The 25,905-nt window shown below is 37.6% G+C and overlaps 1 protein-coding gene across 1 annotated transcript in view; it reads left to right on the top strand.

Annotated features, from left to right (window-relative positions):
• Nucleotides 1–806: 806 nt before the first annotated feature.
• Nucleotides 807–25,905, top strand: part of SH3YL1 (SH3 and SYLF domain containing 1) — a gene marked incomplete at its 5' end in the record, with an annotated part of 35,965 nt that continues 10,866 nt past the window's right edge. The window contains 8 exons of the mRNA XM_010078680.1: nt 807–917; nt 1,895–2,008; nt 2,425–2,489; nt 5,584–5,696; nt 8,328–8,456; nt 10,528–10,672; nt 11,326–11,398; nt 12,141–12,197. Of these exons, the coding sequence (XP_010076982.1) occupies nt 807–917; nt 1,895–2,008; nt 2,425–2,489; nt 5,584–5,696; nt 8,328–8,456; nt 10,528–10,672; nt 11,326–11,398; nt 12,141–12,197 (807 nt within the window). The remainder of the gene's footprint in view (nt 918–1,894; nt 2,009–2,424; nt 2,490–5,583; nt 5,697–8,327; nt 8,457–10,527; nt 10,673–11,325; nt 11,399–12,140; nt 12,198–25,905) is intronic.

Raw genomic sequence — 25,905 nt, 5'->3', positions numbered from 1 at the left:
GTAGATTTCTAATGGAAATTTCTTGGTCTGAAGCAGAATTTTGTTCACTTTCAGAACATGCTGCAAGTTCAGCTCTGAAGAGATGTTGATTAATCTTTAGTGTTCGTTGGTCAACAGTTGCCAGTTTGAAGGACAGCAGAGTTGATGGTGGTACAGAGAAGAGCAATTAGAGTGATCAGAGTAATGGAGTAACTGCCTTGTGGAGAGACTGAGAAGGCTGGGACTCCTGAAGAAGTGGAGAAGGCTGGGGGGCTGTAGCTGTTTATAAAAGCATGAAGTTAGTGGATAAGTTCAACGCAGTAGTTGCTCACCAGAATTTATGAAACTTGAACTAGCAGGCATTCACTGTAACTAGTAGATTAATTTAAAATAGACCAAGTATTTCTTTAAGTAGCAGGTAGTAAACTGGTGCAGCAGGAGTTCTAGTATCAGCAGGTTTGAAAAGGTGTTAGACAAATTCATATGCAACAAGCCCATAAGTAAATAGTGACAGGAACAACAGAGGGTGTATCTCCAACATCCTTGCTGTTACCAATGTGGACTCTGAGGAGTTACAAGGAGAACAGGTTGTGGAAAAGAATAGGCTTATGTGCTCTTCCTAAATGGTGTCTTCTGTTACAACTCTCAGAGACAAAATGCGGGTCTGATGCAGAAGATCATTTGTTATGTTTGCTGTTTCCCGTTTGTTTGGCTTACTCTTTATTTGTAAAGAACCACTTTTCCCATACAAATTGCACTTTGATTTTTATATGAGCTATCCTGAACTGACCATAGATATAATTTGTTATTTCTTTCATGTTTTACAGTGAATAACCCTATACCTTCCAACCTGAAGTCAGAAGCTAAAAAGGCAGCTAAAATATTGCGAGAATTTACAGAAATAACTTCTAGAAATGGACCTGATAAAATCATACCTCGTGAGTAAAGAAAATGTTTTAACTCAGCTAAAACCTCCATCACTCCCCTGTGTTTCAATCATGCTCTCTTTACCAGTTCTCTCTGTTTTCACTGACCATAACTTAAGAGAGGAATGAAGATCTGGGGTGCCATAACTTTCATGAAAACATTTTGGAAGTAAAGGAGTGCAGTTTGCTGTATTCTAGGCAGACAATATTTACTGGGAAAGATCTTTTGCATGCTTACGACCACAGGGTATCAGCACAGGAAGGCTTCCCTCTGGGGTGGATGGACTGTCTCATGCTCACCCTGTGAATGTCTGTTCTTAAGGGAGAACCTGGAATAGTAGCTCTAGTTCTTGTATATCTGTGTTTATTAGAATTAGCTAGGTGAAAATAAGTTGAAGGAAAGTCTTTGCTGCCATGCTCTTTATTCTTCAAATTGTTATTCTGTGTTTCTCCTAGCATCTTCCTTCAACTGGTGTTGCTGGTTGTGGCTTTGCGTTTATAAATATTATGTTCCAGAAGGTCTGCAGTAAGAATTGCAGGACGATGGCACTTTATTTGCCACCAATACTGTCTAATGATATAAGCTACTTAGGCTACTGTGTGTCACTGTGTTCTGGATTCAGACTACTCCAAAAATCTGTAGAGGTGTGGTTGCCAACTATTCACTGCCTCTTTATTTTGCTAAGGGTACTCACACACAGTGTTCGTGACAATAAGCAAGCTAATTCTGTATGAGCTAACAGAGACAGGCAAAACAATTGTGGCACTGGAGAGATTGTCTCAGGCTAATGTGGCTTGTGACTAGCTTTGTGGTTGACTATGGAGTGGAGGCGTCATTATCAGTTCAGCTTTTTTGCAGTTTTCTTTAAGCTTTTACTTTAATTATTTGACTTTTATGTGTTCAAAATTGTTAAATGTAGAGTTTTTATTTTCCCCTTCTCTTAGAACTTCTCTTACAAGATCTTGAATAAATGATTTTGCTGTTTCAGCTCATGTAATAGCTAAAGCCAAAGGCCTTGCGGTTTTGTCCGTTATCAAAGCTGGATTTTTGGTCACTGCTCGAGGTGGAAGTGGAATTGTATTAGCTCGCCTTCCTAATGGAAGTAAGTGGATATTTTCATTTTGTACTTCATTGGAGAGTTTAAAGAAAAAAAGTATTTTTTTCTTCATTATTTCTTTTCAAAGCATAAGACACGAGATGTGTGAGGAGTCAAGCCAATAGGTGACAATGTTTGATTTGAAAGCTGTTTTCAAAATTTTGTACCTACTTTTGACCAGATGTAAATGCTTTCAGTATCATGAATAATTTGTAACAAAGATTTGTTCAGATCACAAGGGTTTGTATTTCTTGAATTTCTTCCTGTGGGATAAACCAGTATAGTTATGTGATTCCATTGTAGTAGTTTTGAACACAGTTTTAAATTGAGAAATTTTTAGCATTTTTTAACTGTAATAATAAAATTAGTGTTTCTTACAACATGGTAAAAATTCTGTAAATTTGTCTTGTTTTGCACAACAGCCTGGTCTGCTCCTTCTGCAATAGGAATTGCTGGCCTTGGTGGTGGATTTGAAATTGGAATTGAGGTATACTTTTGCATTTGAAATACTTGTCGGTAACATTTTTTTTAAGAAATTAAAATGCATTGACAAAGATCTAAATGTTGGTGAAATCATAGAATCTATTTTTCTGTGTAAAAAAATCTCTCATAAAATTCACTTATACTAGACAAACAAAATAGGCACTTTGATCCTATCAGTCTAATTACTTGGAGAGACTTAAATGAAAAGAAGTGACGTAACAGATGTTTTCTCGATTTCTCAATTCTAGCAGATTGAATTTTTCCCTTATGGAAAGCTTTCTGTCAGTGTTCACATATAAACCAATTGGAGTTAATTAAAAGTATCCTATACTTAACACTGTATCACATGGAGTAAAATGGAGCCTAGCTAATGTTGCTGTCCTTCATATATTTCCCACTCAAAGTTGTGATTAGTGGCTTGACCCTTCAGTTTGAGAGCACCAAAGCTGGTGGTATCTCCTCTGAAGGAATGCTACAGAAAACAAGCCAGTTTCCAGACAACATAAATGGTTAAGTAAGGGACTCTCAACATGTTCAGAGAAATCCTGTTGATCTGAGCCCTGACAGCACTCTGCCTCTGCTTCCCATCTCTTCTTCCTCATAGCTTCTTCATCCTTGTTTGTTTCCATCTTTCATCCTCTTTCCCACCCTAGCCTCCAGTCCTGTCCTTCTCTTTGCTTTCTGTAGCTTCTGTTCTGCCAAAGAAAATCAAAGTAACAGTATGATGCCAACAAGACCTCTTGCTATGTGTGTTCTGCTCTTCAGAAGAATCCATGCATAGCTGATCTGGGTGGTCCATGCCAGCCCCCAGTGTGTCTCCTACAACTATCCAGCTCTCCCTGTCCTGACAGCCAGTCTACCAGCACTCACATAATGAACTACGGATCAATATTTTATTATATCCTTATTGTTCACTGTGTCATCTCAGGCATTATTGCTGTGCACTTTTTAAAGGATGTGAGGGTTTTTCTTTGGTTTTCCTGACTATGGGATCTGAACATGTAACAAAACCTTGAGTTTGAGCCCCAGCGTTTGGTGTTTTGGGTTTGGTTTTTTGGTTTGTTTGTTGTTTTTTTTTCTTTTATGACAGTGAAACAGACTCTCCACATGCTTTGTTTAATCTATGAAACTTTTCCTTTAATAATCTCCATCTGATCTTTTAGATAATGTAACCATTCACTGTTGATACTGACTCAGATATTCTCAATACAGAAGCTATTTCTGAGAGGGTGTTTTTTCTGAGTAGTATTGTGCCCTTCATTTGAAATTTTAGTCAGCTTACAAAATACTGTTTCCTTACTGGCATTATTATAACACAATCTTATTTATTTATTCTAGAGGAGAGTTGCTATTCAGAAACACCTAAGTGGCTTAGGAGCCCAGAGTCCAATTTCAGCATTCTATTAGTCATATGTAGACTTAAAAGTTGTAGAATTGGTTGAATTTTATTCTAGTGGTTCTAGTGGTGCTTAATTGTGGCTAAGGAAATCACAGACTTCAGAAGTCATAGTAAACAACTTGGTACTACAAATTAAAGAACAATTTCAAAATTCATCTAGATTCTTTCCTTGAAGGTTTTCTCACTATGGATTCATTTAGCTTTAGCTGTGGATTCATCCTCTTAATAGGTAAGAGCAGGTATCAGCATCCTGAATGACATTCTCCCTCCATCCCTGGATGATTCAGAAACTACTGATGTCTGCCATCTTTTGTTTGGGATGGGGTGGAGGTTACCAGGGGGCTAATAACAAAGGCCTCTCTTATGCTGTGTGTAATACTTCTGGGCCAGCCTTGTTTTGCAAATAATCTGGTATTTCCTCTTGTATTCCCTGCTGTCACTGTTTGGAATTTGGGGTAAGTTGCAAGTTTTTTCTGAACCTGGCTTTCAGTCAAGTCTACCAGATGAAAGATCAGGCACGGTAGTCCTTGGGTAGTCAAGATATCTGTTGAAAAGATAATCCATCGCAGTAAGCTACAGAAAGTCTAATCTCCTCTGTTGAACAGGCTGGCACTGTTGCAGTGGGGTTTTTTTAGTACATGTATTGTGTTTACTGAGCTTTCAGGTAAAATAGAGTGATCTTTATAGGATCATGCTTGTTTTTGAAAGACTTTTTCCTTCCTTAAAATGTGTCCTAGTTTGGGAGAAGAGTTATAGGAGACTCTCATTGAAATTTGTTAAATCAAAGAGAGTTACAGTTTTATAATACTGATGGTAATAGTCATCGATTTAAATAGTTGTAGACACCAATTTAAATAGTGGTAGAAGTTCTCAGATACATGCATTTTGTGTCACAGTCCAGGCAAATAAAGTCTTTTAAAAAATATTCATCTTTTTTTTCCATTTTGTGTTTGAATCTTTCAAAAATACTTTGTTAGCTCTTCAGTTATTTGGTTTAATAGCTTCTTGAAGAGACTGGCTACATCTCATATATTCAAGTCTTAAATAAATTAAATATTTGTTCATATATATATATATACACTAAACCCTAAATTTTCTGTCAAGAAAATACAATTTTGTCAGTAGTAGGAAAACCTGTGTTCTTTTAGCTGTTTGTTCTTTGGAAAATAATTTTTGTTTACCAGGTTCTGTCTTGCTGTTATTAATTCAATTGTGGAAGGGTCAACATTATTTTCTTAATCTGATTGCTCTTCACATCTGAAAATGCCTTCATGATTGTTTGCAAAAGCTATAGAAAATAGAAATTTGTAGATTATGAAATTTTGAAGTAGAATAGGGTTTCTGTTACAGCTGTTGTGTATCACATACTGACCATATCAGCACTAGGAAAAAAATCAAATTTGATTTTAAAAGTAGGTGAAAGGATTTTTAGTTTAAAAATACCTTGCAGAAGAATAATCAACTTTGCTATGAAAACTGTTTCAAAAGAATCCTTTACAAAAAAAGGAAGTAATTCTCTGAGAGAATGAGAGATTCTCACTTGAATTAAAACCTTAATAAATCTGGAACTAGTTTTCGTTTGCAGAAGGGAATATCTTCGATACTCCCACCTGCTTTCCTGCAAAACCAAAGATACTTCTCTCATGCTGTTCTAACTTTCTTCTTAAAAAGCATAGTACTTTTTTTTGATATTTTATAGGTTTCAGATTTAGTGATAATATTGAATCATGAAAGAGCAGTAGAAGCTTTTGCCAAAGGAGGGAATCTTACACTTGGAGGAAATCTTACTGTGGCAATTGGACCTCTGGGGAGGTGAGTCAAATACTTTCCTAATATAGGGTAAATTTAAATATGGGACATAATTAAATATGGAAGATAGTTTTTAAATCTGTATATAGACATTGGTGTGGCTTTTTTTTGATTTGTTACAAAACAACTTGGACAACCTATGTGCTGACTGAACCGTATTGTTCTTGTAGTTTTATGTCTTTTCAGTCACTTGTTACCTTGTTTGTTTGTTTGTTTGTTTTTCTTTCCCTTTTTCCTTTTCTTTTCCTGAAAGGCATTTGTTGATAGATGGAAAGTGTTCTGAGATTTATTCTCTTTTTTGCAGGAGACTGCTTGGCTAAGCTCAAAGAGCACAGTTGCTGCTGTGCCTGACTGAACCATTATTTTCATTAATCTGTGGGTCTGTGCTTTTGGTCACCACAGATCTGCCTGACAGTAGATAAAAAATACACTGCATAATTACTTTTAAACCTTAAGTGGTCAAGCCGGCTTTGAAGGATGAGACAATATAATTAGAGTAATTTAACTTGGAAGGGACCTTACAAGATCTCTACTCCCACCTCCTGCTCAAAGCAAGTTCTTTTATTACTTCAGATCAGGTTGCTCAGGCCTGTATTCCAGTTGGTTCCTGAAAACCTCCAAGGCTGGAGACTGCTTAGGCTCTTTTGGTAACCCTCTCTACTCTTCAGCTGTCCTCATGGTAAAAAGTTTTGCCTTGCATCCAGTCGAAACATTTCTTCTTTCAATTTATGTCCATAACTTTTTATCGTTCCACCGTACATGTCTGTAAAGAGCCTGGCTTCGTATTCTTGATTGCCTGTTCACAGATACTGGAAGGCTGCTGTTAGCTTCCCCATAAGTCTTCTCTTCTCCAGGCTTACCAAGCCTCAGACCACTCATGGGCCATGTGCCTCCTTATGCTTTTTGTTTTTTTTTAAGTTAGTTTTTACTGGTGGTTTTTCATCTCTTCTGACAAACTAAAAGAATAAGAGGATACCTATTCCACAGATGAGAGAGTTCTGTGGATCGGGGCGGGGGGGCAGTGATTGTCATCTGCCTTGCAAAGGCATTCAATATGCTGTCCTGCAACACCTCTGTGTCCAGGCTGGGACATTGTGGCCTAGGTGTCAGGGCAGACTAGCAAATAGGTAAAAAACCAGGTCATCAGGCTTGAAGAACAGTGGTTAATGATTCATGTTGTACTTGGAAGCCAGGTTTCTGTGGAATTCCTCAGACTCTTCTGGGACCTCTCCTGTTTGATATTTATGTCAATGACCTGGAGGAGCAGATGCAGAATATCCTCTTCAAGTTTGTGGATGACACCAAATCAGGGGGTGCAGCCACTACACTTCAGGGTAGGGGTGCCATCAGAGCGATGGCTCTAGAGAGTGTGGAGGAAAGATCCAACAGGAAACCTCATGAAATTAAACAAGGACAAATGCTAAGTTCTGCACCCTTGGCTGGATGAACCCTCTGCAGTTATGTAGGCAGAGCCTGCCAGGGTGGGTAGCTGCCTTGTTGAGAAGGTGCTGGGGTCTCGGCGGACAGGAAGCCGAGCCAGTAGTGCATCCTGACAGAAAAAGTAGCGAACAGTGTAGAGGGCTGTATCAACAGAGCTGTAACCACTAGATAAGGGAAGTGATTGTTCCCCTTTACTTGACACTTCATAGACTGTGCCTAGAATATTGTGTCCAGTTTCAGCCCTGCAGTCCAAGAAAGATGTTTATAAATTTGAGTGCATGAAGTGAACGGCTACCAGGATGGCCAGGGACATGAAGCACGTAAACAATGAGGCTGGGGGGAGCCTGGCTTTTTTAACCTGGAGGAGAGGTGGTCTTGAGGTCTTCTAAGAGTCTGCATTCCCAATTGCGTGTCACCAAGAAGACAGACCCTAATTCTTTACTGAGGTACACCGCAAGACAGTGAGAGATGGTATTCATAAATTGAAACAAGGAAGGTTCTGATTGGATATGAGGAAAAAAAAAAATAGCATGAGTATAATTGAGCACTGGCATAGGTTTCCCAGAATGTCTGTGGAATCTATATCCTCAGAAGTCTTCAAAAACTGGCTAGACAAAGGCCAGAGCAACTTCATCTCAGTTTGATATTTTATCCGTTTTGAGCAGGAGACTGACTGACGCTGGAGGTATCTTAAAAACTAAAATACTATGTGATCCTGTGTAGGACAAAAATTGGAATCTTCCTATTCTATTGAGGTCTGATAAGGCCTTAATTTAAGTATTTTATGCTGTTTTGGGCACTATAAAATGGAGGATTTGGATATATTGAATAGAGTTACGAGTCACTACAGATATAATCAGATCATTGTAAAACATTATTAAAACATGGATTAATAATTTTCAGACTTCTGAATGCAAGAAGAGGTCTAATGTGGAACATTCACATGAGGCAACATTGTTTTGTGCTTCAGAAGAAACCTTATCAAACAACTTAATTACTTTGTACTGGGTCCTGTCTGAAATAAGAACTGAAAATGGATTTCAAATCTGACCCACTTGAGTATATTCAATAGAGTTTGGAAGAACAGAGGGAAGCAAAACTCTTGCTTTTGGTAGGATTGAAATAAAAAGATAATTGGTATTCATGTTGCAAAGCCATATTGAAAAATGTCAACCAAAACGTTTTTCTTTATAGAAACTTAGAAGGGGATGTTGCCCTGAGAAGCTCTGCTGCTGTCTATACATACTGCAAATCTCGAGGACTGTTTGCAGGTGTATCTCTAGAAGGAACTTGTTTAATTGAAAGGAAAGAAACAAATCGCAAGTAAGTTTTCTTCAAATCTAGAAGATTCAATGAAGGCACAGTAACAAAATGAACTAGGACACATTCAATTTGGAAAAATTTATTGTGAGAACATACTGTGCTGAGTGTAGTGTTTCTTGAGGGGCAAGAGTTTCTTCAATTTAGACATCTTGTAGTGGGTATTGAGATGATGCTGAATGTCTAGAAATTATATATCCATAGGGGGTTGACCTTGGCTAGCCACCAGATGCCAACGAAGCTGCTCTGCCACTCCCCCTCTCCAGCAGGATGGGAAGAGAAAAAATATGACGACAAGCTCATGGGTTGAAATAAAGGCAGGGAGATCACTTACCAATTACTGTCTCATGCAAAAAAACCCTAAACTTGGGAAAATTAGTTTAATTTATTGACAGTTAATAAGAGAGTAGGATAATGAGAAATAAGAACAAATCTAAAAAAAACCACCTTCCCGCCCACCCCTCCCATCTTCCTGGGCTCACTTTCATTCCCAACTTCTCTACCTGTTTCCCCCTCCAGCAGTGCAGGGGGATGGGGAATGGGGCTTGTGGTCAGTTAATCACGCGTTGTCTGTGCCAATCCTTCCTCCTCGCACTCTTCCCCTGTTTCAGTGTGGGGTCCCTCCCATAGGAGACAGTCCTCCATGCTCCAACGTGGGCCCTTCCCATGGGCTACAGTTCTTCACAAACTGCTCCAGCGTGGGTCCCCCACGGGGTCACAAATCCTGCCAGCAAACCTGCTCCAGCGTGGGCTCCTCTCTCCTTGGGTCCACAGTTCCTGCCAGGAGTCTGCTCCAGCTTGGGCTTCCCACAGGGTCACAGCCTCCTTTGGGCATCCACCTGCTCTGACATGGGGTCCTCCCTGGGCTGCCAGTGGATATCTGATCCCCCGTTCCCCTCCATGGTTGCAGGTGTGTCTCTGCTCCCCCGTTCCCCTCCATGGCTGCCGGGGGGCCGTTCCCCTCCATGGCTGCAGGTGTGTCTCTGCTCCCCCCGTTCCCCTCCATGGCTGCAGGTGTGTCTCTGCTCCCCCGTTACCCTCCATGGTTTCAGGGGCACAGCTGCTGCACCACGGGCTGCACCAGGGGCTGCAGGGGAACCTCTGCTACAGCGCCTGGAGCACCTCATACTCCTCCTCCTTCACTGACGTCAGTGTCTACAGAATTGTTTCTCTCGCATACACTCTTCTCTCCCAGTTGCTGTTGTGCAGCTTCTTTTACCCTTAAATATGTTACCCCAGAGGCACTACCACTGTTGCTGGTTCAGCTTTGGCCAGATATGGGTCTGTCTTGGAGTCAGCTGGCATTGGCTCTATCAGAGAGAGGAGAAGCTTCCAACAGCTTCTCACAAAAGCCACCCCTGCAGCCTCCCCGCTACCAAAACCTTTCCATCTAAACCCAGTTCAATACCATAGAAGATAGGTATTGAGGTATTTACTGCGTAATGAGAAATATTCTTTTAGGCCACTTTTTAGGATACAAAAAAAAAATCTGGTTTAGAGAGTCACTGAACTGAGAAAATACCCAGCATATGGAATGTTGTTTCCTCTTTCCTATTAAATTTAAAATCCAAGCAGCCTCTGAATGTCTTGCACTTGTACGTTCTGTGTTTACGAAAACTTTGATTCTGCTAATGTAAGCAAATACTAGCACTGATTTTAATGAGAGAATGTTGGTAACTTTTAGCCACCTCCATTTGTAAAATTGAGGTTCCAATGTTTCCATTAAGGAATTTTAGAACATCATTAAGGAATCTATTACAATGCTTTGCAAAAGTGGTGTGTGTTTCTTCAGTTTGCTTTGTGATCGGCTTTCAGATGGTCTAGCTGATGCACACTGCATGACCAGGAACAGAGTATTACTGGTAAAGAACATGTTGAAATAAGATGGGAGGTAGGCATTCAAGTTTGGTGCAATTACTTATCATTTCAAATTTACAGCATTGAACTAGTTCTGTCATTTCTCAGTGGATGATAAGTAGGAGAAATGCAGGACCAGGAACAGGGTGGGGGCAACATTTGCACAAGGCGAATTGTAATCATGATCAAATAACTGGCATCTTTTCTTTTATATCAGGTTTTATGGGCAGGATATTCGTGCTAGTGCCATCTTGCTTGGTGATGTGCCTTTTCCTGCTCAAGCAGAAGACCTTTATGAAATTCTAGCATCCTTCACTGAAGAATATGAAAATGAAGAGCAAAAAAATAATCCAGGAAAAGCTGTAAGGGAACAAAGAAGGATTTGTGCACCTCTTTTTCACATAGGCTTTTTCTGTTCCTGAACTTTTCCTAGTCAGTGGTAATGCTGATGTTCATGTGGCATTTTTATCTTCTCTATTTGATGCTTAAAGGCATAACACATTGCAGATACTGCATGTGAGTAATATATCCATTCAAGTATTGCACTGATACTCTCTTCTGGACAAGAATGTTACTGGCTTTGCTTTGAATCCTCCGTCATAACAAAGTATGTTTTTATAATAGTGCATAATCAAATCTAAGGTGATGATTAGAAAAGTTTGTTCAACTATTTCTAATCAAGTTAATCTGCAAATAATGAGCATACCAGGTTTGATACAGATACTGTCTTCCATTCAAACAATCACATTTACAATACAATACTAAGACTGTAGAAAATGTTTTCTTGTAGATGTTCATGTTACTGATAGACAAATAATTTACTTTAATCTTTGTTAAACCCACAGTGAATTACTTCAGTCATGTGTGTGTCACTAGTTCTTATAGTGTGTCGAGTTCATACAATTTCAGTGGAGAAAAAGTGATTTTTTCTTCAGTGTAACTTGACATACCTCTAGGCTCTGAAGTTATACTTCTAGGTATGATGCAACTTTTTATAAAAAATTGTACATTTTAGGTAAATGACCCACCTCCTAGACCATCATCGAGACCAGAGCCACCTAAACCCGCTGTTAGACCAGCACCACCAGGTAAAATAAATTTTGATAATGGTTCATTTACTCATATATAGACTTAGAGCATTAAAGCTAGTCAGTGTTATGTAATTATTATAGTAATATCTGTCTCTATAAAAATCTTTTGTTAATACTCATCCTTGGGCAAACACTGAAAGCATGTTGGGATAGTGCCATGAGCGATAAAGGGTAAAGGTTTTGTTTGTTTTATATTAGCAAAGATTTCTCTCAGAGAGATTTGGTATAGAAATACTGTTTGTATATTTACAGAAGCAGGTAATAGCTCAAAGGAAGCATGTAATAGCTCAAAGGAAGCATTCATGTTTATTGGATACGTAGAAGCCCCGTGGTACAATGAAACTTAGTAAAAAGAACAGTCTTACTAGAAACTGCTAGTCCTACTTCTAGAAACTTCTGGTTTCCAGAAAACTTAGTTTCTCTTCTAGGTTGTCATTATCTTTTAATAGTAGAGGTCTTACAGTAGAGTAGAGGAGGCAGAGTTTTGGCTCTATAACAGTTTGTCTACCAAAGTGCTCTCGCTCAAAATAAGGCTTTAATGTGCAGCTCCTGTTCTTAACTTCATTTATTTCTCTGGAAACAGATATAAGGCAGAGTCCTTATTTCTTTCTTCTGTACTGCTCCTTAGATAGCTGCAGTCATTTTATAACTATTGAACATGTATTAGAAAAGCAGTATATGAAATATACCAGTATCTGTTAGTATATCATATAACTAGCTACTTAATTTTCTCTTTCAGCTAAAATGAATACAAACAAACTTTACCCTGAACTTCCAAAGGATTATGCCTCTGTGGGTAAGTACTAAGCTTACACATACTTTATTAATGCATTGTGGAATCTGAGAATTCTTACAAGTACTTTGGAAGACATTGAACAATATCTAGCCATACATATTCTTCTTTACTGTCCATGTGTTAAATTGAGATTCAGGTCTTGTATGCTCTGCTGAAAATATTTCATAAATGTGAATCTTACTACCTGGCTTTACATTCCAGCAACGACGTTCTTTTTCTGAACAGCAGAAGTTCTTTAGTTTTTTTCAGTGAGCATGAAAAATGCAGTGAAAGTAATAAAACTGTTTTACATTACCACCTAATTGAAGTCAAAAAGAAAGCTGATATAACAAACTTGTGTCCAAGTCCTTATGCAAGGTACTGTAACTCCTGTTTTAATTAAAAAGTGCTTCCACAGGTCATATCTGATTATGCTGGCATAAACACAGATTTCCATTGCAGTTACGCTCCTTGAGATTTTGTATTGAGTTGAGATAACTCTTCATTATACTACAAAGATGCTACTTGTTTGTTGTTCTATTCTGGTTCTCTTAACTTTAAAGCAGTTTCAGCTCTAAATGGGAGAATCTTACTCTGTAGCATTTGCAATGTAACTCTTGAACTGTGGGGTCCATCATCAGGAAACTTATGATCTGTTAGGAAAAAGATTTATCATAAAAGTGGTTATGTTCATTTGGCTGTTACAGTGCTCTCTCCACCAGGAGTCTCATCTTTCATAGGTCAAGACTGTTAGCCATTTCAAAGTCAGTGAAATAAATGATTTCTCCGATGAAATATGTTGTCCATTTGATGAATAATTGTTTTGGTGGTCTCTGCTAGGATCAAAACGAAGACCAAGACATTCTATATTACACATATATATATGATTGTATGTATGTGAATATGTGCACACGTTTTCATATGTTGAGTGCACCACTTGAAAATAAAATGAAACAAAAGATTTCTTTTTTACTTTTTAAAATGGAGCTAAAATCAAGCTTGATAATAGATCACAGTGAAAACTGTTTCAGGCAGAGTAGAGTGATTCAACAGACTCTGTTGTCTGAAGGTCAAAATCATGATTGTATTTTTAATTTCTTGGTTCATTTAATCAGAGATTTTCACTAAAAATAAGATAAATTATACATGTCATTATCGTTACATTCTCCTTCATCTCTTCTCTCCATACATGCTGTTGATGTGTGTGTCTGTTGAGGGGACCAACATAGGAGGATCTTAAGCTGAGCTGTTGATGTGACTTCTGCAGATCAAAGATTTCCTGAGAATCCAGATTTGCTATTGGGCTGTGGGACTTTTACCAGGAAAAGAATGATGACTCTAGTGATCTGTACTCAGTAGCTGTCATCCAAGAAGAAAGAAAAATTGGTCTTCTGACCATTAAAACTAAATTTTTCCAGTCTTAAAAAGCAAAACATGACCAACTGAGAAGAGGTTTCTAAAGTAGTGGGAAAAACTTGCACACACATTTGCTATATTAAAGGGAGTGGTCTTCCATTCAGGTGCAAGTGACAAGGTAAAAATCTTCCAGAGCCATCTCTTGATGGCTTTCAAGATTCTTTGAAAAAAAAATGTAGACTCAGTCAGAGTCTGCTGCTGAGGATTCCTAATGATTTCTAGAAATACACAAGCTTATCTTTGAAGAGTGCAAGAGGCAGTAGGATCTTGTGTAAATGACACTTCCTGCAAGAAAAGTTGTTTTGTGGTAAATTTTTGTTTACTTTACAAGCTTGGCATGGTATATTTTGATTTCTATCGCAGTTTGTATTTCCATAGGTAACAGTTCGCATGCTATCTGAATCCACAGAAATATTATGTTTCTAAAGGCTAAAGAATTGTTTTTGTCACAGGGAAGAATCAAGGCTGGAGTCAGTTCCCCTGAGTGTCTCGATACAGTAGCCTACATGCGTGTTGATGAGAGGCTGGAAAAGAGTTGCAGTCCCTTTCACATCAGTAACAAAGGGTGTATTAATGCTGAGTGATGGAATAGAAGGAGCCTTAAGGCCATACCTCCTGTCAATAATCTCTTCCCGCCTGTTTATAGTCCAGATGATTTCAGCAGAGCTGCCTAGCAGCTATAGCTCGTACTAGCCAATCTTTATTGCAGGATTAATTGCTGTGATGGATGTTCTGCAGTGATCTGAAAAAAACACTCAACTTTTTTTTGTGTCTTTCTAATTAAAAAAAAAAAAAAAGGGTTAACTAATGGAAGAGTTCATGAAAGTAATCTTTAGGAAGCTACATTTTAGGTATAATGGCTGCTGCAGGGGTAGGTTTTGATGTTGAACAAGCTTGTCTGTGTTGCCAGTAGTAAGGACTTGCTTTGGGGTGGAGAGGGGCTAGGTTGTCACTGTGTTATGAGGCTTTGGTTTTGCAACAGTTACAAAAGTAGTAGGAACACTGAAAAATTAATTCTTCTAATTAGATGGAAGAAGAGCTAGACTTGTGGATGAAACATTTTTAATTATTTTATATGGACCTGAGTTATCTAGATAGGTAATGTAATATAACCTATTTCAAATGCAAGAAGAATTTTAAATGAAAAACATGTTTTTCTAAACTGATAATGTGATACTTGAACTCAAATGGAAGTAAATTGTTTTCATGTAACTAAATAATACTTAAGGTAGTGCATTTAGTTGTAAAATGAGATTCGGAAATGCTCTAAAATGTTTCCAGAAACTTGGAAATACCACCAATTTTATTTTAAAAATAATAATTTGCAGAGACCTTTTACAATTCTGGGGAAAAAAATTATAGCTGATACAGTTTTTGTGGTTCAGTGAAATATGAAGTTTCTACAGTGTTAGAGATTTTTCTGGAGACTGTTCAGATAAAGAAATTAGATTTGTTTATGAGTATGAAAGTTCATGTCTCCTCCCTTATTAGAATTAGGGATTTGCATCTTCATTTTTTTGCTTCTCCCCTCTATGTTGTACAATCTAATAGAAAGGCTGACTGGTCCTTCCAGGCTTTATTACCATGATCAAGCTTTACTTTATCTGGATAGAAGGTTTCTGCAGAGTTTTGTACCACATCTGTAATATGTGGAACCCATGGTTCCTTTAGTGTTGTAGACTCAGGAGAAGTTTATTTTATTGGGACATTTCTTTAAGATATATTAGGTTGATACTTGTCACACTAGAATATCTAATCCTAGATATTACTTTTCCATTAGTGTTATGATTTCTAGTTATTTCTGGTTGAGGTTCTGCCATGGAGCAGCAGGTAGTCAAAACTGTAGATGAGTGGTTACTTGACCTACCTGTCTGTCTGTCTCTCTGTCGTCCTGACAGTTTGATGAATACTGTACAATTCTGAAAACATTGTAGTGATGCAGTTTCCCAACTGAACTGGTAGCAGCAGGAGTAGCAATCTGCTAGTAAAGCAGGAGCTGGGTTAAAGTGAACGCTGGTGAGAACTGAGTCATTAACAGGCAATTTGTTCAGAATAAGAAGTGAGATATTTTTTCACTTTTTCTTTAGCTCAGCTAATCAGAAAAGGACTGGTTCACGTGTTCAGAAAAGAATCACTTAAAAATGCCAATATACTGAATCAATCAGGATCAATCAGGACTTGAGACAGGAAAGGGGATGAAAAAGCAAAAACCTTTTTCCTTTCAAACACTGTTCTTTTACCGTTCATTCACAATTACCAAAAATCATCATAGGCTTGAATTCTCTGGCCTCAAAAATATATACTTGCTTAGTGTTTCATTCTGTCTCTGCTCAGTAATGTGTTCCCTTTCAGGCATGTTTATGGACAAGAGAGTGGGTCTGTGGGTACAATACTGTAAGACAAAATACCCATTGTAAACACAAAAGCAGTTCTCTCTATAACAGTGTAAGTATTTTGTCATAATTAGGGGGAAGTCATGATGCTGTTTGCATCTTTTAAGCAGTTATATGATTTACTTAAGGAACTCATAAGAACTTGTGCCTGTAAAGCCTAAGTGTTCATGGGGTTTTTTTAGATTTCTCTGAGTAACACTGGCTTTCTTACTTTCCACAAATACATGATCTAAATATTTTAAAATTTAATTTTATCTTGGGGGAAAATGTGTACCCTCTTCTCTTGATTTTTGAACTGAATAAATTATCTGCAGACATTGACCTCTTAAGACTATTGTGCATAAAATCATCACACCCAAACTTGATTACAGTAAAACTTTTTTTTAAAAAATTATGAATTGTGACTAGTTTTTTTTGTTTCAGTGGAAATTTTTCACTTTGAAAATGATACAAAAATATTAACAGATTCTTACTGCCCCATTAGGCATATAGTTGTATTCTTACATACTGAAAGAAGTGCTATATCAAGTCTACTGATGAAGACACAGGGGCAGATGAGAAATTTGTCACAGTTTTTAAGAAGCTAAAAAAGACCTCCTTCCTTCAGTGATGGTTTGAGTGATTTGCCAACCTCATTATTAAAAATTCATGCCTTCCCATATAAATTTGTCCGCAGCTTTTAGTCAATTATGTTTATTGTGTCTTTCTTCACTATACTAGAGTCCTTTCCTACTCAGAGGGGTTTTTTTGTTCCCTTCTTTTTCCCTTTGAGACACTTGTTCTGTAATCAAATCACCTTTTGATCTTCCTTGATCTTTCTTTTGATTGCTAAACAGATTGATGAGCTCTTTGTCGTAAGTCGTTTTCTCTTTCCTCTCAAATTTTAAATAGTGCTACAAATAGCAAATTCTGAGACGTGAGCTCACTGACATAATAAGATTTGGGCTCCTGAAAGCCGCAGTGAATTTGGACTGAACTCCAGCCCTTACCTTTTTTATTATTTATTTATTTTAATCTTCTTACGTATTGCTACTCGATGTTAAAACAGTTGAGACAATATCAATCTTTTTTCATTGTGTGGTACCATGAGGTTGAGGTAAACTCGGTTTGCGTTAACTAAATCCCTCTTAGAGATGCTGCTTTTCATGGTTACAGTTCTCCAGGAATCCGGACTGGCCCAATTCTCTGTTATTTCAGAGATGATCTCAAGGTTTCTTTCAGTAATCTATGAATGCCAGATGGTTTAGTAGATCTGTGAAAATCGTTTGCTGTGAGAACTCCAAGACAGTTTTTCATGCCTCCTGAAATGTGTTTTGTCAAGGAAACTTGAGGGTTTGTATGTGAATTTCCTTTTGTTAGTACATTATGGGTTTTTTCTGTGGTCAGTTCAAAACATAACTAAACCAACACAATTATACGGACTAAGAATTCATAAAGTGCTTCTGAGGTAAAAAGCTTAAAAAAAAAAGAAATCTGTTTTGTAGCTGTCTGAGAACAGTAGCACAATTTTTACTTGTGGCTTCACCTCCTGTTTCACTTATTTTACTTGCAGTTCAGTTTCCATATGACTTACGATCTTTTTACTTTTAGAGCTATTACCCTGCAGGATAATATCCATTAAATTCAAGGAAAAGACAAAATATAACCTGGAACGTGGACATGATTCTAGGTGTCTTCTGCATTACCTCTAATTACATGTACCGCTGAGCTTGTTTAAACACAGTGTGGTGAGACAATGGAATTTTTAGTTAGAGCTGCTGAAAGAGAGCATCACTGTGCACTTGCAACTTTAAAACAGGCTTGCTTTGCTAAATGTGTATTGAAGCAATTGCTTTATTTTTCTGATATGTTTCTCTTAGCTTTAATGAAACTAGTACTATTTTGGGACAACTCAAATTTAACTGAAAATCTAACATATAGTTGCTTACATCAGCTGTGCAGTTCCACATTTAGAAATACCCACTGACAAAAAAAAATCTGACAACTACACTGTAAGAGAAATTAAGTGTGCCCAAATCTCCTCTTGATGAACAACTTTTGACTTGGGCATTTTTATTGTAATTAAGACTAAACACCACAATAGTAAAGTACAAGTATTTCATCACTTTTGGAGCCAATAAAATTCAAATATCTCTGTGGTGTCAGGCTAACTTTTTCCTGGTGTAATATCTAAATTTTTGCTTTACTTTTATTGTCAAAAAGCATATGTTTAGTGTCTGTCTTTCTAGAATGTGGTCAATATCGCAATTTTTGCTTCTTTCTGTCTGTTATGTGTCATTTAAAGTTCATTTAAATGGTGTCATCATTCTGATTCACTTGCCAGCTTGAATTGTAGTAAAAATTAATCAAAAGCTTTTAACTTTTAGTTAAGTAGGATTATTAAACTGTTTTTGTACCATGCTCTCTGCATAGACCTGAAAGGGAGAAGGATTCCAAAACCTGTTGTTTTTAAGGACGCAGGAAGACTCCATGGTTCACTATGAGGGGAAAAACACTTTTTGCTTTTGAACCGGAAATGAATTCATCCGTGGAAACATGATTTATTTCTGCTAGTGAGACTGGCTGATATTTCAGAAATGTTGTCCCTGAGTCATTTTCGTAGGTGTTAGAGTGTACACTTTTAAAAGTCTATTCATTAATGGGGATATGAGAACTTGGAGATAAATAGAATAATCTGCTCCACCTAATGGAGTGCTGATAAAGGAAGCTGTTCTTTCAGTTGAATTTCCCATGTTTTCCTGTGATATTTCTGTGCTGTTAATCACTCCTTGTTGATAAGGAAGTTAATTGGTTAATAGAATTGTTCTCCCATTGTGTATCTTCATGGGGAAGTGGAGTAGACATTTTTTATGGTGAGTAAAATATATTGATTTCAATAATTAACTGAAAACTGGATAAAATAACTGAAATAACAAATTCAGATATAATCAAATATATGCATATTCCTTTAGGTGCTGTGGATCTGTGCTGTGTATTTGAAACTGAAAAAAGCCACATTTCATTCTTCAGTTCATGAATTACTCCTTTTCCAAGAAAGTCAGAGATTTGCTTTAGGGTCAAGTAGAACTATTTCACATTGTAAGCAAGAACCCTCACCAAGCTGTGCAGTAATCTGTTCCCTCTGTACTATAATTTGAGGAGGAACTCTAGCAGATTATAAACTGTAAAATCAACAAGAGAGCTCAGTGTGACTAATAGATATTTGTTTTAGAAAATATTTACAAAGTGATATATAAGATGTGTCTGTCATAATCCTTGATGACATTATCTACTAATTTAGTACACATGAAGAAGTTAACCCCCTGGAAAGTAACTAAAATATCTTTTTTTGTTTGTTTGTTTTTGAGAGTTTTAGCTAAGCTTGATGTATTTTTGTGTTTTTCATGGCAAGGCTTGTGACATGTTTATATTTAGTTACCAGAAAAGTAAAACATCCATCTGGTGGTCCCCCACAGTATTAATTTTCTTGCTATTATGAGCTCTTTCTTAATACTAACCAAACCCAGGAAATCCCAGGAAATTATTTTGGAGACTATTTTTATCCCTGATTCACTTTTACTAGGATTGTACTATTACTACCGTGAATGTAATAAGTCAGATAATCAAGCTGCTTATGGCTTATGTTGTGGCAAGCTGAGAGGAAAATATGTAGCATGCAAGAATTCACTGGTTGTACTGAAACAAATAACTTACTGCGTATAATCAGCCAACTCAAAATACAACAAGACACAGAGAGATTGAGGTCAGACATGCTAGGATGAAATGGGGGTCCTTCTGATGTGTGCATGCATTGGCAGAGAGCTGTTACTCTAAATATGAACCTGGTATACTGGCATGGGGAACAATATTTTTTCTTGTAATTTTTAAATGGCTTGGAATAAAAATTAGGAAATCAGAGCTAAATCATAGGAAGATCTCAGTGCAGTCTGTGCTTATTTTTTAAGTGTAAAGCGTCAGTGAGGTGATAATTCTGATTCAGAGCAGTTGAAATGTGAAGTTGTTCATGTGAACATACAAATATTAAATGGTATAGGTTAAAGCCTTTTGTCTGAGGCCCTTGTAAAGCATGCACCTTAATGTTTTAGCATATTTATGAAATACATACTTTAAAATTGTTTCAAAGCTGTGTACTGCATTAGATAGTACTTTATTTCTCTATTGTTCAAGTAGTAGGACAAAGGCAAGTTTAAAACGCTTTCCTATCTATTTATCTAGAAAAGCCTTTGGGAATATGGGAGATTCTGCTTCATTAGTACTAATAGAAGCCAAACAGAACTTTTAAGTACCTCAAGGAAATGATGGATATAGAGGATTTCTATCCAGTCTGCAGCAAAAGCCAACACTGATCTAAGAAATGGAGATTGTTTTGCAGTAATGGTAGAGTGGCGCTTTACAGATCCATCTTGATAGCAGGGACAAGAAACTTTTTTTTTTTTTTTTTTGAGGCAGTAGGTTGTTTCCCAGGCTGGGGTAAAAGCTAAGACATATCAAGTGAACTAGCTCATGTGCCAATAACACATTAGCAGAACTTTTGAATGTGACAATACAGAGATTTGAGAAGCAAAATGCAGTGACAGTGTATTCCAGTTGAGATGTTAACTCCGTATGTGTAGAGGAGACATGGAGAAGCTTGTCAACATAATAAACGATCCGCAAATCATTCCTAAGTTGTCACTTTGACCTGAATAAAACAGTGCTCAGTTCTTGTTACCATACTGTACTTCTCAGAATATGAAGGTTATGCTTAACATTGCATCTCAGCTTTTGCAGTATGATTTCAGCACCAACATTATTTGCATTAATGTAGTCTTGAACATAATAAAGCCCTCGACATTGATATAGTTTATTTGGCCATTTTGGTTTTAATGAAACTTAAAATTTTTAAAAGGCAGAAAAATCCAAAAAATAATCAGCAAAAGTACTGTTACAGAATTGACTCTTACAAGCAGGAGATGGTTTTTTTATATCCTAAAAATCAAATAGATCCACAGATGCTTGACAAAAAAGGCACTTTAATGCAAAAGCTGAGTGTGCTGAAACAAAGATAGAAAGCATTCCATCAGCAGATGAAGATGATGAGCCAGCATGTTCCTTGGTAGGCCAGAAATTCAAAAACAGTGAAATACATTTCATACTGAATGAGCTTAATTTGCACAGTAACTTAGAGTTTAAATATAGTCAGGTCTATTTCGACCACCAATGAAACCACCAGTTTTGTTTTCTAGACGTGAGACTGCTCAGTAGTGACACAAATTGGTAAGATGGAAGATGCTTTGGAAACATCCATTTCCAGTTTATGTGGAAGAGGTCAAAAATACTTGAGCCTTTTTCTGGTTTTTGTGAGTGTGTTATAAAAGTGTGTATAGTGTCTCCATTCCATGCATACAGATTTGCGGGTGATGATGACATTTCTTATCTGGTGAGGCTCTGGAGCAAAACTGAGGGTAGCATACCTTGTGTGGAACATCTGTGGCTAACTTTGCTTTGTATTGTCTTTAACAACATGTATTAAATGTGGAATAGTTTTTTCCAGCCACCATTTCTTTTTTAATGGAGAACATAGTTATTAAGTTATTCTGGAAATCAACTGGAGGGCTTTCTAACACTGGAAACCTGGACAAAGTACCTAGTTGCAACAATACATAACATCTAGCTCTGCAACTGTTTCAGAAAGTAAGGTTTACTGACACAGTTCCTGTGGAAGAGGGCTTAACATTTGGGTTTGCACTCCTTTCCAGGACTGGGGTGTACATTTAGTACCGAGAGGTGCTGAAGAGTGTAATTCCTGGAATGATATAGGGCTTCCTTAATGTTATCCAAGGTACCTTGAACCTTTTGAGATTGCCTTAAATCTACAGCTTCTGTAATCAAACAGACATCAGGTCTTCTGGATATAGGACATTTCTTTGCTTGTAAGTGATTGTAGAATAGAGCAAAACAACTGGTGCTGGCCCTCCCTCTTCAGAGCAGGTTTGTGTAGCTGATAGCACAAGGAGGCATTTATGTGGGCATTTAAAGGGCACTGCTTTACTGCAGTGTCAGTGAAGCTCAGTCACCCCAAAAAGTCCATCCTTGTTTTCTTAGTTATGAACAAATTGTTTTCAGATTTCAATGTTGAATTTAAAAAATATGAGAATCTTAAGAAGCTTTTTTTTCAGAAAGTAGAGAAAGATGAGTGGTTTGTTTACTTACCCCAAAAAAGCCACAGTTAGTGGCAAAACAACAGCTAAGGCAAGAGATTATTTGTTCTGAGCATGATTTGCTGAATATCATGTCTCCTGACCTTTGATCAGATGAGCATTATTGGAGATTAATTGGATCAATGGTGGCATATGACATACTTCAAGTATCTGTACAGAAAGATTTACGCTTATATCTGATTATAGCAGATTAGTACCTGTAGATATAAAATGTCAAATCTACTGTGCATATTTAGGCCTTCCCAAACATCTGTTCAATGACATCTGAGGTGGTTGTTTTGTGTGTGCTGAGGGTTTTTTGAGGTAAGTCTACATTTAAAAAACAAAATTAAAAAGGCCATTAAGGAAATTGGTAGTTTAATGTGGATGGGACATTTGAGATTTCACTTGTAAGACTGAACAAACACTTGGTTTGTAATTTGTCCAGAAACAGCTAAGATGAAATTTGTAAGCAGGTGTATGTCTGTTCTGCTCTAGAAGCTGAGATAAAACCCTTTATTCTTATGTTGAAGGCTAATAGGTGTGATATAAGAATACAGAAAATCAAACTCATTAGGTTGAACAAAGAGCTAATCTTTATACTGATGTGATTAAAGAACTGAAATTATTTTCATGACTTCTAGTATTTAGGTTACAGTTGGGCTACTGTTTTTCTTTCTGAATGAGAGAATGGAGACTTTTTTTCTAAGTAGGTATTACCACGTATAATATTTTGTTGCCATACAGGACCTGAAAAAATTGATTTCTTCAGAAAGTCCCAGTGTGTAGCATACGACAATATGCGTCTGCTTTACTCCCTTTTCCCCACCCCTCAATGGCTGATGTTTCATTTTGTCTTGAAAGAAGAAAGCCATGACATCTTTCAGTTTACTGCCCTCTTTTTCTCTGGGTAGTAAGTCATATGACACTTCCTTTCTTCCTTTCATCCTTTCTCTGACTTTCCTTACTTCACTTCCATCTTAAGTCTTTAAACACAGACCAGTTGTCACTTTCCAAAGATGCTGCTGCTTTAGGCCTATCACCAGGCATAGTGAGTGATAAAGCCTGAGACAGACATAAGGTATTTTGCTTCTGCTTATCATGATGTTGTAACCTAGGTAATTCAGTAATCTGACTTCTGTGCAACCTAGAACGTGAATTCAACATCACCTTTGTGGGTCTGAGCCCCAACTTTGAGCCAAAGTTCACATTACCTAAATAATATTTGTCAGAAACTACTCACAAGTAGTAAAGCCTCAGAATTTAAATAGCATCAAAGTACGGACTATTAAATGCGTTAAACTTCTCCATCCATAAAATGTTATGAAGTATCCAGTGAACTACACGTAATGAGATCTTAATCTCCAAGATGACAACTTTCCAAAAGTCACATGGAATAAGATACTGTATCTGTCATGTTTTTATTATTGCATGTGGTCAGAAAGGGGATATTTTGAGGCAATATTGTTTCAATATTTTATAACATCACTGTGGAAGTATTTTTTTCTTAATTTTTAGCAAACAAATGAGACAGTCCTTTTTAATAAAGGCATTTTTAAATTTGAGGAAGTATTCAAACTGGTAGTCACATCCGTTGCAAGCCAGGTATTTTCAATTTCAATAACAGAATACTGTTTTCTGTTGCAGTTTGCATAATTTTGATTGCTTTCTAAACTCTGAGCAAGGAAAATTAGTTATAAAATAAGATTTTCTTTGTTATATGTGTGCATGTAGTTAGTAATAAACATACAATTACATACTTTCCTAGTTGTATTTCTTTCCATCCTAGAGTATCTTTTTCTGTGTTTTCAGAGGTATTCTGTGCATTTCTGACTGTTATCATAACATAAATTAAATAGTTTCCATTGTTTGGTTTCTAAGGAGACAAGCTTAGTCAAATACATGCATGCTTTCAGACAACTAAACTTTTTCTATGATTCTCTTTTAGAATATCAACAAAGTGTGTCTTCAATTGTTTCTTTGTTCTGGCTCATGAGAGTGTGACTCATTAATATTTGATCAAAACCACTGTTAATTCACACATCTTGAATTTATAACTGATATTCATTTGTGTTTTAAAACTTTTACTTAAAAGCAATTACAAAATGTAGGAGCGACATAAGGCATAGGATCTTCAAAATTAAAGGACTGACAAGCTTGCAGGAAACTGGCATGTAGGAAAAAATTAGTGGTTTTCTCAAAAATTCAGCACTAAGCTTTACATCTTTCTTCTGCATGCTCCCTCTCAGTTCCCTTCCAATGCTTCTTTGACTATCCCTGACACAATTCACCTGAGAAATTATATCTCTGTAGGGCATAACTTTATGTTCAAAAGTTATGCTCATAGCTGCTGGTTTACCTAATAATTCAGAAATAGATGTAAAATATAACGGAAACCAAAAGGGTAAGTTTAGATGTAGTAAAAGGTAGCTAGTCCCCAGTGTGACTGATCATACATAACAGACATCAGATTTGCCTTGTTCTTAAAAAAGGTGATGTATCACTGAGACTATAAGTAGTTTCAGCTTCATAATTCTTCAGAAAAAAAGAGACCTGAAGAGTTAGCATTATATCATACAACACACCATCAAATTTCACTCTCCGTATTGGTGTCCAGCACAAAATTAGTGCCTTGACTTCCACCTGATTAATGTTGTTCTTAACTGTTTTCTAAATTAATATCAACAGGTCCGTTTTAGGCCTGTTTCCTTAGTCTCTGAAATAGCTGCACTGTTTAATTCATCTGCTTGTATTTCTGCTTGTGGTCAGGGAAGAGATCACAGAATCATAGAATGGTTTGGGTTGGAAGGGACCTTAACGATCACCTAGTTCTACCCCCCCTGCCATGGGCAGGGACACCCTCCACTAGCCCAGGTTGCTCAAAGCCTCATCCAGCCTGGCCTTGAACACCTCCGGGAATGGGGTATCCACAACTTCCCTGGGCAACCTGATCCAGTGTCTCTCCACCCTCACAGTGAAAAATTTCTTCCTAGTATCTAGTCTAAATCTGCCCTCTTTCAGCTTATATCCCCTCGTCCTCTCACTACACTCCCTGATAAAGAGTGCATCCCCATCTCTCCTGTAGCCCCCTTTAAGCACTGGAAGGCTGCTATTAAGTCTTCCTGGAGCCTTCTCTTCTCCAGGCTGAACAACCCCAACTCTCTCAGCCTGTCCTCATATGGGGAGTACTCCAACCCTCTGATCATTTTTATTGCCCTCCTCTGGACTCGCTCCAACAAGTCCGTGTCTTTTCTGTGCTGAGGACTCTAGAGCTGGATGCAGTATTCCAGATGGGGTCTCACAAGAGCAGAGCAGAGTGGGAGAATCACCTCCTTTGACCTGATGGTCACATTTCTTTTGATGCAGGACGTGGTTGGCTTTCTGGGCTGCAAGCACACGTTGCTGGCTCATGTTGAGCTTCTCATCAACTAACACCCCCAAGTCCGTCTCCTCAGAGCTGCTCACAATCCATTCTCCACCCAGCCTGTGTTTGTGCTTGGGATTGTCCCAGCCCATATGCAGGACCTTGCACTTAGCCTTGTTGAACTTCATGAGGTTTGCACAGGCCCACCTCTCAAACCTGTCAGGGTCCCTCTAGATGGCATCCCTTGCCTCCGGTGAGTTGACCTCGCCACACAGCTCGGTGTCATTGACAAACTTGCTAAGGATACACTCAGTCCCACTGCCCATGTCTCCCACAAAGATGTTAACACCAGTCCCAATACTAACCACTGCAGGAAT

Source organism: Pterocles gutturalis, unplaced genomic scaffold (genome assembly GCF_000699245.1).
Source record: "Pterocles gutturalis isolate BGI_N339 unplaced genomic scaffold, ASM69924v1 scaffold11813, whole genome shotgun sequence".
NCBI lineage: Eukaryota > Metazoa > Chordata > Aves > Pterocliformes > Pteroclidae > Pterocles > Pterocles gutturalis.
This window is presented reverse-complemented; position numbering and strand designations above follow the sequence as displayed.